Source organism: Mesocricetus auratus, unplaced genomic scaffold (genome assembly GCF_017639785.1).
Source record: "Mesocricetus auratus isolate SY011 unplaced genomic scaffold, BCM_Maur_2.0 Super-Scaffold_100010, whole genome shotgun sequence".
NCBI lineage: Eukaryota > Metazoa > Chordata > Mammalia > Rodentia > Cricetidae > Mesocricetus > Mesocricetus auratus.
Genome location: NW_024429194.1, coordinates 1,771,705 through 1,787,028, shown reverse-complemented (window position 1 = coordinate 1,787,028; position 15,324 = coordinate 1,771,705). Strand labels below are relative to the sequence as shown.

Genomic DNA, 15,324 nt, shown 5'->3' with positions numbered 1-15,324 from the left:
TGTGCACTCCCAGGTATACCTGAGTTGGAACAAAAACAAACTCTTTTTTTTTTTTTTGGTTTTACAAAGACAGGGTTTCTCTGTATTGTTTTGGAGGCTGTTGGTCCACCCTGGCCTCGAACTCACAGAGATCTGCCTGCCTCTGCCTCCCGAGTGCTGGGATTAAAGGCGTGCGCCACTACTGCCTGGCCAAACTCTTCTTGATGTAGTCATTATAGCTCTTTTTAAAAACTTTGTAGAGGCATCACTGTATCTTTTTTCATAAAAAATTAAATCTTACAGCAAAAATAAGTTTCAAGTTATTAGGATACAAAGGTTTTGGGGTTTGCAAACAAACTACTAATTTGATATTGTGAATTTACAAATTTAAAAAATGACAACAAAAATAACCAATAGCAAAACAAGGTTAGTTTGATTGTTTTTTTGTTTGTGTTTTTATTTGAAGCTTGGGAAAGAGCAACAGTGTAGGCTTTGTTCTGTGGAGCAGCACTGATATAGTGCAGCTTATAAAGGGACCTCATCCAGTTGTTACCGGTGTTTTATCATTTCATTTGCATTTATGAGACCCAAACAGAATTTCATCACGTCAGAAATAAAGGCAAAGAGGCAGAATAAAGCATAATAAATATTATTAGCTGGCACAAGCATAAAATATTTTTTATGTGTTTCTGAAAATCAAGAATAAACCCTATCACTGATTATCATTATGTAAACGGTGATCTGGGTTCTTGACAGTCCTTTGCCTGCTTATAGGTACTGCCAACAATTCTATTTAAAGCCTGCTTTAGCAAGGTCATCTTGAAGAACATCAACTTTGCAACACTTTTTCTTTTTCATATATGACTAAATTGGCCAGATTTTTCTGAAGTATTTTAAGTTCTAAGACAGCCAGAGCTACATACTAAGGCCCTCTTTCAAATAAACAAAAATAACAATAATAAGAAAATGTCCTAATTCAACAAATATTAGAATTACTATTCTATGACACAGACTATGAATAAAATAATAAAACAAATACCTGCTTTAAAGGGGATTAAAAGTTAATACAACCCATTGGGTACTATTTAGTTTTATTTATCTGATGTTTTTGGCCATCATCAGCATTCCTTTTCAGTCAGCAATCCTAAAACAACCCCGCTTTAACAGCCAATGGCATGGATTTGCCTGGGCTATAAAACCATTGTCTTATTGGTACATGTCTTAATTGTGTTTCTATTGCTGTGATCAAGAGCATGAATTTTTCACCCTATAGCTTACTTCATTAAGGAAAGTTGGAGCAGGAACCTGGAGGCAGAAACTAAAGCAGAGGCCATGGAGAATCTCTGGTTACTAGTGTGTCCCTCCTGGCTTGCTTTCCTATAGCACCCTAGCCCACAACAGAGCCAGGCCCTCCCACATGAATCATTCACAGTGCCACACAGATGTGCCTACAGAGCAATCTGATGGAGGCGATTCCTCGGCTGAAATTTCCTCTTCCCAGATTTATCAGATTTGTGCCAAGTTGACAAAAACCAACCAGCAGAGTAAACACTCAGGTGTTTTCTGCCTCACCTCAAATACTTCTGTAATATAACAAGAAGACACTACCGAACACCAAAACAGCTTTGAAGAGAAGTACAAGGCAGCTTGATATATAACTAAGCCAGTAAATGAAGTCTCTAGAAATGAGGGCACATCAGCCTCACTGGGGTGACTTAGAGGCATTCAGATAATGTGATGACAGTTGTGTGTTAGTGATGAGCCTGGCAAAGAAAGCTTCCAGCTTCGGGATGTTTATCAAATCCAAGTTTAAAATGTCAGTGGGTATGAATTATGGAAACTCACTTGTTTTCTGAACTGTTGTGTAAAAATATGACCATTCTAAATTATAAAGTTAATTTATGCCTGTCTTGTCTACCTCTCCTTTCTCCTGATTGAAACAAATGATTGAGAAGTTCACTAGATTTTTAATTTATTCAGGATTAAGTTGAATAGTTTAATTATTCTAAATAGTGGGCCACCTTTTCTTCCTTTGAATTCCTGAAAGGATATTTGGAATGAAATTTACTGATTTCATTGATTGTAGGCTGCTGCCTCTGTCATAATCACTTTTCCTCACCCTCCATTCACTGGGCCACTGGCTCCTGGCTTCACTTACCTCCCTTGCTGCCCTTGTCAAATGTGGCCTTGGCCTTGTTCTCTGCTTCACCATGCTCTACCATTGTGGCAGTCCTTGTCATACTCAGCACGCTGCTGCCACTTTGGTAGCTCTTTGTACAGAATTTAATAGGCTCTGATTCTGTTGTTGCTGCTGCTGTTGTTTGAGGCAGGGTTTCTCTGTATAGCCCTGGCTGTCCTGGAACTCAGCTCTGTAGACTAGGCTGGCCTCCCAACTCACAGAGATCCTCCTACCTCTGCCTCCTAAGTGCTGGGATTAAAGGTGTACACCACCACCACCTGGCTAGTTGCAGCTTTTGCGTATTCTGCTGAGCTGACAAAGCAGTTCCTGCAAATATACTCAGTTACATACTGAAACGAACTAACACTTATTTGAGTCTAGCAAGGTGACTCCTTTCTTAGGTTTAGGAACTGTGCCTTCCAATCCCTGTGAAAAGTTGTATACTTGAGAAATTAATTATTGTTTTGATAACTACCCAGTTTTTTGTGAGTAACTTCTGTTGTTCTTTAAGGAAAAACTACCTGCTTATCTTGCCACCTCACCAATTCCTACTGAAGACCAGTTCTTTAAAGATATTGACAGCCCTTTGGTGAAATCAAGTGGAGATGAAAGGCCATCTCAAAGCTCAGATATTTCTCACACCCTGGAAGCAGAGACAGTTTTCCCTCCAAGTTCTGTGAAGAAGAAGAAACGAAGGAGAAAGAAGTGCAAACAGGACAGTAGAAAGGAGGAGCAGGCAGCTTCCCCTGCTGCAGAAGACATATGTGATGTGGGTGTGAGCTCTGATGATGATATGGGAGCCCAGGCAGCAAGGTAAGGTTCCATCTGGCAGGGGCTCCTGCAGGTGTCTTGCCATGCCCTTGTGACCTCAGGGGAGCTGGTAGCTGCCCTTCCTCCTGAAGGTGTGTGATACGAGCCTGATCCCTGCACCCAACTGTTTATTGTGGGACCACTAAGTGACGAAGCACCACCCTGCCCCTTACTGTCAGATCTTTGGGTGCTACGAAATGCTCCTCGGAGCGGTCTGGAAGTGTGCCTCTTTCCATTGAGTGAGTTTCAGAAAACAAATCATCAGCTCTTACTGAGTGATTTGCTTGGGGTGAGCAGATTCAAGTGGGAACGTTGTCATCCAGTTGTGTAGCTTCCCAACCCTAGGATCTTTCCCCCTTCCACTTCCTCTCCACCTTCCCTGCCCTGTCTCTCCCTCTTCCTTCTCTTCCCTTCCCCTCCTTCCCCCTCCCCTCCACTCGCACTCCTCTCCCCTTCCTTCATTGCCTGTTCCTCCCCCTCTTCTTTCTTCCCTCCCCCTTCCTCCCCTCCCCGTTCCCTCACTTTCCTTCCCTTCCTATCCCATTCTTTTTCTTATCCCCCTTCCTTTTCTCCTTCCCCTTCCTTCCACGGGGTCTCCCTGTAGAGCACAGGTTGGTCACAAACTCATAATCCTCCTGCTTCTAATTCCTGACCACTGGAATTGGTAGATAGCAATACACCCAGCACCCTTACTCAGGGTGTTGTATTTGGTATCAGATCTTTTCCTGAGAAACTGAGAGTTTTGCTTCATTTTAGTTTATGGTGTGGAATTTTGATCCTTTTAGCCAATGACTTTTGGTGCAGCAAGCCCTAGGGCATGGTCTTGTCTGCTTCATGACAACTGATAAGCTGAGGGGAAGGGTCTCTCACTCTTGCTGGGTGGTCAGAACAGAGCAGGCGGCTTGCTCTTCACCCCTGGACAGAACACCTGGACGAAGGCGGCTGAAACAGCAGCGGCATCTAGCCTGTCCTGTATGTACCAGTTATCCTATTTTATACCTAAATAAATTCTTGAGAACCTTTTCCATACAAGTTTATGAGCAAAATACCCTAGTAAGTTAAAGAAGGAATTTCAGTTTGTTACGTGGAAGTTTTGATCACATATATACCAGTTAGTAGAAATACTCAAAACCTGTACCATTTTTCATGGCATAACTGTCCAAAATTTCAAGACAGAATGTACTTTTTTTTTCTCACTTAGATAGCCTTTTCTCTTCCCTGTTTGAGTGAGGGGCTACCCAAACACTAGAAGGACATTGTGGGATGGTGGTTGGTTCTCTCACTGACAGCTCTCATGGCTGCTGCCCACAGGCAGCCTGAGTGCTGTCCTTTATTTGCATGGGAGAAGGACTCATGAGGTCAGTGCTGATCCAGGTGTGTACTTGAATTCATCTACTGGAAGGAGATGATGGATGCACTTGTGTCTGGAGAAGTGTGGTGGTAAAATACCAGTCAGTCAAAGAAGGAAGGGTAGCTTTTCTAGTTACACTGCAGAATAAACTTTTACCTTGATGTGTTTTATTTATTAAGACTGTTTTAAACCGTCAAACCATGAAAAACCTGCTTTTGATAAATGATTAGTATACTATATTTATACCATTTTGTGAATAACATAATTCCTTTGTAGTAAACTTTTAACTCATCTCTTAAGATGAGATCTGGATTATAAATCCTGGAATAAAATTATACATGTAGTAATACTTTTTAACATTCAAACAGATTTTTCCTACCCTTCTTACATCATTCACTGTCATGGGTATTAATCACCTTTCATACTATTGGATAGAGTTCAGAATTCCTGTTAGAAATAAGTGTAGTTAAGAGTTTCTGTCCTGCCTGGTCCCGCAGTTGTTTAGGCCCAAATAAAACCCCAGAGGCTTCTATTAATTAGAAACTGTTTGACCTCTTGGGCTTCTTACTGGCTAACTCTGTTAATTATTAACTGAATTCTCTTAATCTAAGTATTTTCATGTGGTCTTATCTTACTGGAGAAGGGTCCAGACCTGTTACTCCTTCCTTAGCTACATGGCATATCCTCTCGCTTCTCTCCCTCTTCTCTACCCAGAATCTCCTCATCTGGTAGCCTCGCCTATACTTCCTGCCTGACCAATCAGTGTTTTGTCCATCAAACAATAAGAGAAACATATATACAGAACAACATCTCCCATCAAATAAGCATAATTAAAAGGCTGGAAAGATGGCTCAGTGGTTGAGAGCGTTTTCTGCCTCTTTTTTTTCCAGGGGACTGACTGGGGTTTGGTTCCCACCCACATGGTGGTACCCAACCATCCCTAATTCCAGTTCCAGGAGATCCTGTGCCTTATACTGACCTCTATAGGTATCAGTCACACACATGGTACAGCGACATGTATGTAAGCAAAACACTCATGCACATTTTAAACATAAACAATGAAAGATGGAAATAGTGAAAAATAGTTCAGGCTCTTTTTTTTTGTCTTTTGTTGACATAATTAGCAAAATTTAGATTCTACCTGGCATTGGTGACACACGCCTTTAATCCCAGCACTTGGGAGGCAGAAGCAGGCAGATCTCTGAGTTCGAAGCCAGCCTGGTCTACAGAGCGAGTTCCAGGACAGCCTCCAAAACAATACAGAGAAACACTGTCTCGAAAAACCAAAAAAAAAAAATTTAGATTCCTGGACAACGTGCAGCTTTATCTCAGGAAATGACATTTGTAGGACATACACAGAACCTCTCCTAAAACACAACACAGGAGCTACTAACACACATGCAGCCTCTGCTAGCCACACAAGGGCTGATAACATGCAAGAGCCACTAACACAAGAGCTGCTAATACACATGCAGCCTCAGCTAGAAACATAGGAACTGCTAACACACACAAAACCTCTGCTAGATGCACGGGAGCTGCTAACACACGGGAGATACTAACACACGGAGATACTAACACAAGAGAGACTAACACACGGGAGATACTAACACACAAGAGATACTAACACACGGGAGATACTAACACAAGAGAGACTAACACACGGGAGATACTAACACACAAGAGATACTAACACACGGGAGATACTAACACAAGAGATACTAACACACGGGAGATACTACCAACACACGGGAGATACCAACACACGGGAGATACTAACACACGGGAGATACTAACACACGGGAGATCCTACCAACACACGAGAGATACTAACACACGGGAGATCCTACCAACACACGGGAGATACTAACACACGAGAGAGACTAACACACGGGAGATCCTACCAACACACGAGAGAGACTAACACAAGAGATACTAACACACGAGAGACTAACACGTGAGAGGCAAAGAAAGTGTATAAATACAGGAAATGATATTTTGAGGACATACACAAAGCCTCTGCTAAACACACAAGAGTCACTAACACACAAGAGCTAAAGAAGTTGTGTAAATAGACAGTGTCAGTCAGTTCATGCCTTCCATTTCCAGGTTACATGAACCAGATATATTGGGGTACTTTTTTGGGTATAGCTGATATGGTTGCCAGCACCTACTTGCTTGGTAAGAAGGCTTCACAGCACATGTGACCTTGGGCCTCTGTTGTCATTCAGGGATTAGGGTCTGCCTTTTCTTTGGGTTACTAGTAAGCTGTGAATGCCACATTTTGTAAAAATTTCCTTAGAACAAGATCTGTTTAATTATACATCTAATAGAAATTAGACAGTAAGAAATTAGAGGACTCTCAGAGTTCAAGCTGTATTGTGAACTCAGTGGCATCTGGGCTTGTGAGAGTTGTGGCTGTGGAACCAGAACCCGGCCAATCAGGATCTTCTTTCTGAAGCTGTAAAAGAACTGAGCTCTGGCCACATGTTGCTGGTCCATGGGGATATGTTCTGAGAAATGGGTCAGTAGAGGGGGTGACACCGTCTAAATGGTATAGAACTGCCCCTCATCATGGACCTTTAAAAAAAGATGTGAATGTGATTAGTGAGAGTGAACACAGCAGAAGCTCAGGTATACCACAGCCATTGACCACGCTATCAGTGTCTTCTACATTAATTGTTGGTGAAGCTTTACTTCAGTTAGGGATGAATCTTCTGGTGGCCAGGGAACTTGGACTCTTGTCCCTGCACAGAGCCTCAGTCACATGTCCCTGCAGCCCGATGTGGCTGGACACAATGACCTGGCTGATGTGAAACCTGGGCCACTATTTCTCAGGCTTCCCATAGGTACCCCACATACTTGTTTGTAGTCTACACTGGGGTGAGCATGATGCCAGAGACATGAATATCTTCCAGAGTACTATCTCCAGAGTTCCTTTGGGACAACCCATTCAGCAAGCAGGCTGAGTATAGAGGCAACTGTTTCACCGTGGTCTCCTTATGCAGTTAAGAGGTGCAGATGAGGAACACTGGTAGATGACATAGTTTTAAAAAACAACATTCTAGCCGGGCGGTGGTGGCACACGCCTTTAATCCCAGCACTCGGGAGGCAGAGGCAGGCGGATTTCTGTGAGTTCGAGGCCGGGCTGGACCGATAGCCTCCTAAACAATGCAGAGAAACCCTGTCTCATAAAAACCAAAAAAAAAAAAAAAAGTTCTTTTTTTACAAGTATGAATGCATTAAAAAGTAATGACTAAGAGTATAGTAAATATATTAATCAATGATATAATTATCACCACTATGGAGTATTTCATAATATATATAATTATGCTGTCTTTTTACTTGACATTATATTTACTACAAGCCTTTGAGGGAAGAGGCTTTTCTAATTGGGTGACATTCTAGTACAAATTTTGAGTACATATATAAAACATAACCTTTTCAAGACACACTCCAAATACTTAGCATCATTTCCGTGCCACTTTTGGAAATATTGTAGTACTCAGCCAACAGTAGCAAAAATAACCAAGACCATGCTATCAGAAAAGAAAGAACATTTAGTCACTAAGCCAGTCTTCCTTAGGAAGTTGAATGTGGGAGCTGAGTTCAGGGAGTCAAAGACTTGTCCCCACCAGCAGCTGTGTCTGGGGGGCTACATTCATACCCCATCATTAGTGGCATGGATCCTAGAGTGTCCCTGCTTTGTTCTCCTTCATTCTCACACAGCAACGAAACCACTCTTTGCTTGTAGTCTGTCTTTCATGGGAAGTGTCTGTGTCCAGAGGCGAGTGCAGGTCATTGGCTGTACTGCCATCCACTGAGTGTGCTCTAAGGGTTTCTGATAACCATATATGATCTTTGGTCATGGGACCTAGAAGTGCCTTTTATTTCTTACTTCCAGTTAGTTTAAAATAATATCAAGTGCCTGTATTTGGGCTAAGTTTAATTTCCTGTTTGTTTCTCCCACTTTGAAAAGAATTGGAGTACAATCTACAAGCGTTTATATGCACAGATTTTTTTTTTGAGACTATGCTCTCTCTAGTCTGGAACTCACTATAAAGACTGCTGATCTCCAGCTACAGAACTGGGGTTAAAGGTGTATGTCACCGTGCCTGGCTTGATTTTTTTTTTCCCCCATTGCTTTTTAAGTTTTACTCATTTAGTTTATGTGAATGGGTATTTTGTCTGTATGTATGTCTCCTCACCACATGCATTCCTGGTGTCCATGGAGGTCAGAAGAGGGCATCAGTTCCCTGAAACTGCAATTAAATTTGGTCATGATCTATCCTTCATATGAGCAATGGGAATCAAACCTAGGTGCTGAGCCATCTTTCTGACCTCAATTTTCCCTCTCTTCGGAGAAAATTTACCTTGTTTGTTTATTAAATAATGATTATTTTCTGGGGTCTGCTTTTCTTATGTATGTTTTTCTCCTCTTGAATGAGATTGTGTGACAGGGTAGTCCTCTAGGGGAAAGAAGATTCCATTGCAGAAAACCTTCAATTAACAGGAAGATCTTAAAAGATACATACATACATTCATGTATCTTAAGTGATTTATATCTCTGAGAAGGCTATGTCAAAGAAGTAAAGAGTATGTTACAATAAGGAAAGTAACACTGAAGCAAAAGGCAGTTTTCTTTTTCTGCTCTTAGCCCAACAAATTAAGTATGATTCCAATGTACATTCAACACACTGTTAGAGCTTGAGTGTTCTATAAGAAGCTCTTAACCCTGCAGTAATGTTCTTGGTGCTTTTCGGAGGTTTTCAGCAATTCCCACATGCTACCCCATACAACCCTCATATTGACTGAGAAGTAGACAGGACGTGATAAATTCCCTAAAGATAAAAAGTAAAATCATAGCCTTTTTAATTTATACTAAACTTTTTATAATAAACTTCTGGATCCTTGATTACCTTCTATTTACAATGGAATTTAATCACCTTAAATTGGGAAGAACTGAATGAATGGCGTTCAGTAAGTAATACTGTGCTAAGGTTGCAGACAACCATATTGTTAACATCAACTTAGTAGGGAGGGAAATGATTGAGCCCAACATTGATGAGTACCAGGCAAGCACTCTACCTCGGAGCCACATCCCCAGCCTATGGGAAGTTTAATGACATTTCTTTTCTGTGTGTCTGTTATGTGACTAGTGGCTACAGTAGTATATGGCTTTGGTGACTACCTCCTCGTTCATGTTAGCCTTTTTCAAAAGATATTGCTAATCATGTGGCTTACTGTTGATTAGAAGACTTGTTGATACCTGTGTTTCTCCCCTTTCGTAGAGGATCTTCAAATGCTTCCTTAAAGGAAGAAGACTGTAAGGAGCCTCCGCTCTTCCACTCCGGAGATCACTACCCTTTATCGGATGGAGATTGGTCCCCATTAGAAACGTGAGCATCTTTGAATTTTCTGTTTTCCTAAGGGAAGGGGGGGTGTATATTAGTAGTTTTTCTTTTTTTTTTTCTCGATAGTAATGCCACTTTCCATATGTGTAATAGTAGAGTGACCATCGGGTAAAACTTAACGTGAATGTGAACTGTTTTCCACAACCATTTTGTTCCTAAATTTAATCTTATTCTGATGGTGTTTGCCAGTTGTAAATCTGAATAATCAACATCGAATCGGTCTCCCTACTGTTAAATTACAGTTCTTTGGTATCAATTAATAATATAGTGAAAGAATATGTGGTCATACTGTTCATTTTCTATGACTAAGCCTTCATGTTTTAGATTATTTTTTTATTTTTTATTTTTATTTTTTTTTGGTTTTTCGAGACAGGGTTTCTCTGTGGCTTTGGAGGCTGTCCTGGAACTAGCTCTTGTAGACCAGGCTGGCCTCGAACTCACAGAGATCCACCTGCCTCTGCCTCCCGACTGCTGGGATTAAAGGTGTGCGCCACCAACACCCGGCCTAGATTATTTTTTTAAATTTATGTATTTTATGTGTAAAGATGTTTTGTCTGCATATATGTCTATGCACCATATATGCATTCCTGGTGCCTACAGAAGGCAGAAGAGGCGGTTGGATCCCCTGGGACGTTAGAGTTACAGGTGGTTGTGAGCTCCATGGGATTCCTGAGGATTGAATCCAGGTGCTCCAGTTCTTTACCCCTGAGCCATTTCTCTAGCCCCCTATTAACTGATTGTAAATCCTACCTTCCTGTGTCTTCTGTCATACAGAATTGACTATCATTGCTTTCCTGTGAGATGCAAACAGATAATACATACTATAAAGTGTCTACAGGAGACCTGGAAGAAAAGTCCTTAGTAATCACTAACTGGCATTTTTGTATCACTAAAGGACTCAATGGAGTGTGTGTACTTGTTTTTGTCATTGCAGCACTTATTCCCAGGCAATGTGTCCTAAGAGTGACTCAGAGCTGGAGGTGAAGCCAGCTGAGAGCCTGCTCAGATCTGAGTCTCACATGGAGTGGACATGGGGCGGGTTCCCAGAGTCTACCAAGGTATTGGAGCTTACTGGAAAGACTGGGGTGTGTCTGATAGAGTCTCTCCCTCTGTTAAATGAAGGAAGCAATCTCTTATTGAGCTCACAGAGTATAATGATGGCATTGTCCTCTTGTGGCTGAAAAAGTAAATAAAAACATTGTTTTATAACATTTCCACTGTACATTTATTTACAACTGAATCCAATCTGTTGTGTTTCTACCTACCAAATAATGTTAATTACAAATAATTAATAAAGTTATACCTAAAAGAAACTAGAGTTTCCATACTGAAATTTTAAATAAAATCACTAAAGTTAGGGTGGATATAGCTCTCAGTTGGTGTTCTGGACATTGGGTCCCATCCCCAGCATGGGCAGGAGGATGTTGACAAAACTTCCAGCTGCTCACGGTGAAAGAATAATAATGTACTTACTGCAAGACCTGTTTCTTGAAAGAACACTATTTAGATCCTCTGAAGCCAGCTTTGTAGAAACAGAAACTCACTGTGATTGAGAGCTTTAAGTTGGCCATAAGCAGTGTTGGAGCATGAGTGAGGTTTTCATGTGTGCGATAGCTGTTTCCCTTAAGATGAACATTTTGTCCTTAGGTTCTGAAAATGATCTATACCGTTCTCCAGTGCTTGGCTTCTTCATGGTAACAGTTCTGAATGTAACATATAAACATCATGACATTGAACAAATTACAGTTATTTTACCAGTTGTAGCCTGTTTCACACAAAATACAGCTAATGAATGTGTTACCATATAAGTAAAATAAACACAGTAGATTAAGAAGTAGAACATAAATTCATTTGAAGTAAATTTCTAAACAACTCATCTTTTCAGGTCAGCAAGAGAGAAAGACACGACTATCATCCACGGACAGCTACAATTACACCATCAGAAAGCACTCATTTCAGGGTAATTCCCAGTGAGGACAGCCTTGTAAGGGAAGTGGAGAAGGGCACTGCTGCTGAGGATGCTGTCTGCACCATCGTGAAGCCCAAACCCAGAGCCCTGTGCAGGCAGCGGAGTGAGGCCGCTTCTGCTCAGCTCCCCGGGCTGCCTCTTGAGGCTGCTCAGATTTCATCTACGTTAGATGCAGACCACCTTCCCAGCCCATCCTCAGCAGAGGCTCTCTCAGAACCCAAACCAGCTGCTAAAGTAGACTCACCAACAAAGAAGAAAGGTAACTGTGTTTGGCATCACACACCATCAGTATAGATGGGGTATTACTTCAGTGTCTCATACCGTGTGATAGCTTCCTTGTACTTACAGTCTCCACTCAGAACCTGGCCCAAACTTCATTGTGATGACCTAAGTTTTGTGGCTTCTTACTCTTTAAATTCTATCAGACAAGACATTAGTGGCCTTACTATTGGTTTCTGAGTCGGTACTCAATAGGCCTTTAAGAAGTATTTACTAAGAAAGTAAATAAATTGAGATCCAATGTGACAGCCGTTGTCAATGTGAAGAAGTCATACGTATATTCCCCAGGTATCTGTACTGTGCTTTTAACCTAAGGTCCTACCAAAATTCACATGTTGTCTTTGATTATTAACTAAGTATGCTAATGAATGGAATCTTAAATGGCCTTTTGCTTGAGTAGAAGTGAAAGTGGAATGGAGAAAAAATTTTCCAGACACCTGCTTAACTGAAGCAAAACTAATCTTTTGTAGGTTTTGTATGTTAAAAACAAATGTCTGCTGGGAGTTGGAGAGGTAGTTCAATGGTTAAGAACATTGGCTGCTCTTCCAAAGGGCCTGGGTCTGATTCCCAGAGTCTCCATGGCAGTTTACAGCTGTCTGTGACCCCAGTTCCTGGGGACCCACTGCCCTCTTCTGGCCTCTCTGGGCTACAAGCACACAGCCAAAAATCAAAATCAAAATATTTTTAAGTGTCCACTAATTATTAGTGCTTTCTTTCAATAATTTCTCTCCTAAATTGGTGTGGAGAAGGAAGTGGCTAGCCCTGGTCACAACTACTTACTCTATATCAATTGGTCTCAGGTCACTCTTGTTGCTAAAAGATATAAAATTACTCAGTGAGAGCCAGAAACCAGACACTGAATGCTGATGCTGACTTAGAGCCTGTATCTAAGAAAGTAAAACCTTACCTAAAAGAACCTGTCACATTTAGCTGAGTGCCTGCTTCACGTTAAAAAAAAAAAAAAAAAGGAACGTGAAACATTCCATTATCACAAAGTGATACAGGCCCATATCATTCAGAAATAAGTTGTCAAAAACACAAGTGTGGTTGTCAAGAGTGTCTGTGGCTAAATCTGACATCTAGCTGATAGTGGCTATCACTGAAAGTCTGCATCCTGTGTTCTGTTATGAGAACTGCTAAGGGGCGCGACCAGTCCTTGTATGGGAGATACTTTGTTTTGATCTAAGACACTAGGAATTCACAGAGGTAGGAACTCAAAATGTTTCCTGTCATTTCTTAGCTTTATTGTCTCCACCCCCCCTCAAGCCCCATTATGAAAGTTTTATACATACCGTGGTACATCACTTAATAATAGGGCTATTGTTTGAGAAGTATGTCATCCAGCAACTTAGTATTGTGTGAACATCATATTGTTTTTACAGGGTGTAAATCAATCAACCTGGCCTCTTGGTGCAATCAAGAGATGCAGAAAACATGAAATGATGCTGTTGCCAGTATAGAGTGACACTTTTAGATTTCAGTAGACAGATGGGAGTGTACCCTAAAATAATGATAAATAAATAAGTCACTTTTTATCATTATCAAGTATTATATCTTGTACACAATTGGATGTGTTATACTAATAGAAGACTAGCAGTGCCATCATTACAAATATGTTACCCTAAGATGACTCTGGGTGACAGAATTTTCAGGTGCTTTATGGTATCTTAGGACCACCATTGTATGTGCATCCACTAAAGTATCCTTATGGGGTACAGTGCATAGCTGTGTTTCTTTGCCATCTCTTGACTCATAAACAGCAGGTTCTAGATTTTGTGGACATTTCACCCTTAGAGACCCTGGGACTTGCACCTAAGTGTATTCTCTGTAGAACTGGAATACTATTGACAGACACCCTGAGAAAGAAAGAATGGTATAAGTGAGGACAAGGGATTGACCCTTGGGCCTTGCTTTAGACTGATAGTGGCCCATCCTGCTTAGAAAACTTCATGCTATTGCTGAGTTTTAAAACAGAACAGAGAAAAAAATAGAGAACAGATTCTTACCTCTGGTGTGTTTTTCTTTAAAAAACAGGTGTTCACAAAAGAAGTCAGCACCAGGGGCCTGATGACATTTACCTTGATGACTTAAAGGCTCTTGAGCCTGAAGTGGCAGCTCTCTATTTCCCTAAAAGGTGTGTATGTTTGTGCAATGAGGTATGAACAGCTTGAGAAACTCCAGTTATTTCATCTGAGCAATAGGTCTTTTAGCTAAATCCAGCTTAATAAGCTTCAGGTTTGGGGAAGCTTATAGTTTGTGTCGTTTTGACTGCAGTGACTTGAAAGTAATGTTTATGAAACATTTGGTACAATAAGGAGAGAGAACCCACATAAGAGATGAGAGAGAGAGAGAGAGAGAGAGAGAGAGAGAGAGAGAGAGAGAGAGAGAGAGAGAGAGAGAGAGAGAAGACTCTGTGAATGTGTGTGGGTGTGTGAGTGTAAGAGAGAGAGAGAGTGTGTGTGTGTGTGTGTGTGTGTGTGTGAGAGATGGTGCTATGGTGCACTCTGGTGGAGGGCAGAGGACAGCTGAGTCAGTTCTTTCCATCACCAGGTCCCAGGATAAAATCAGGTAGTCAGTCTCCCACAGCCAGCACTCTACCAGCTTGTCCATCTTTCAGCCTTTGTTTAGTGTTCTTTATTGTCGTTGATAACAAACTGAATATTCTTGAGGACATTCTTTGGCACTTGCTTTGTGTGTTTTAAAATAGCGCATTTTAATTTACAAATAGTTTGCAAAGAATTTCTTCACTCCTTTGAAGAGTGTGAAGCCACTTCTGAACAAGGCTCCATTCCAGGGGACCCTATGTCCTCATATTGCCCACAGTCCCTACCATGTCACAACACCATTCTTCCCATCCTTCATTTTTTATTTTTTTATTTAAATTAAAATAAACTTGCTTTAACATGTCAATCCCAACTCCCTCTCTCTCCACCACCCTCACCAATCCCTCCCGCAATTCCCCACCCAATCCCCACTTGACTCTCCGGGGAGGGTGAGGCCCTCCATGGGGGATCTCCAACATCTATCATATCATCCGGAACAGGGCCTAGGCCCTCACTCATGTGTCCAGGCTAAGAGAGCATCCCTCCATGTGGGATGGGCTCCCAAAGTCCATTTGTATGCCAGGAATAAACACTGATCTACTTGAGGCCCCATAGATTGCCAAGGCTAAGTCCCATGCTTCCATCAGCCACTGGATGAAGGTTCTAGGATGGCATATAAGGTAGTTGCCAATCTCATTATCGGCGAAGGATATTTAAGGTAGTCTGTCCACTATTTGTCAGTTGGTGTCATCCTTGTAGATCTCTGGAAAACTCAGTAGTACCAGATCTCTCAATCCTATAAT

At 41.4% G+C, this 15,324-nt stretch overlaps 1 protein-coding gene across 4 annotated transcripts in view; it reads left to right on the top strand.

Annotated features, from left to right (window-relative positions):
• Lpin2 (lipin 2) overlaps positions 1–15,324 on the top strand; it is a 69,509-nt gene that overhangs the window by 35,943 nt on the left and 18,242 nt on the right. For all 4 annotated transcript variants that reach the window (XM_040752833.1, XM_040752832.1, XM_040752831.1 and 1 more), the window contains exons 4-8: positions 2,670–2,971; positions 9,608–9,715; positions 10,665–10,788; positions 11,616–11,958; positions 14,013–14,112. In XM_040752833.1, coding sequence (XP_040608767.1) covers positions 2,670–2,971; positions 9,608–9,715; positions 10,665–10,788; positions 11,616–11,958; positions 14,013–14,112 — 977 coding nt within the window. The remainder of the gene's footprint in view (positions 1–2,669; positions 2,972–9,607; positions 9,716–10,664; positions 10,789–11,615; positions 11,959–14,012; positions 14,113–15,324) is intronic.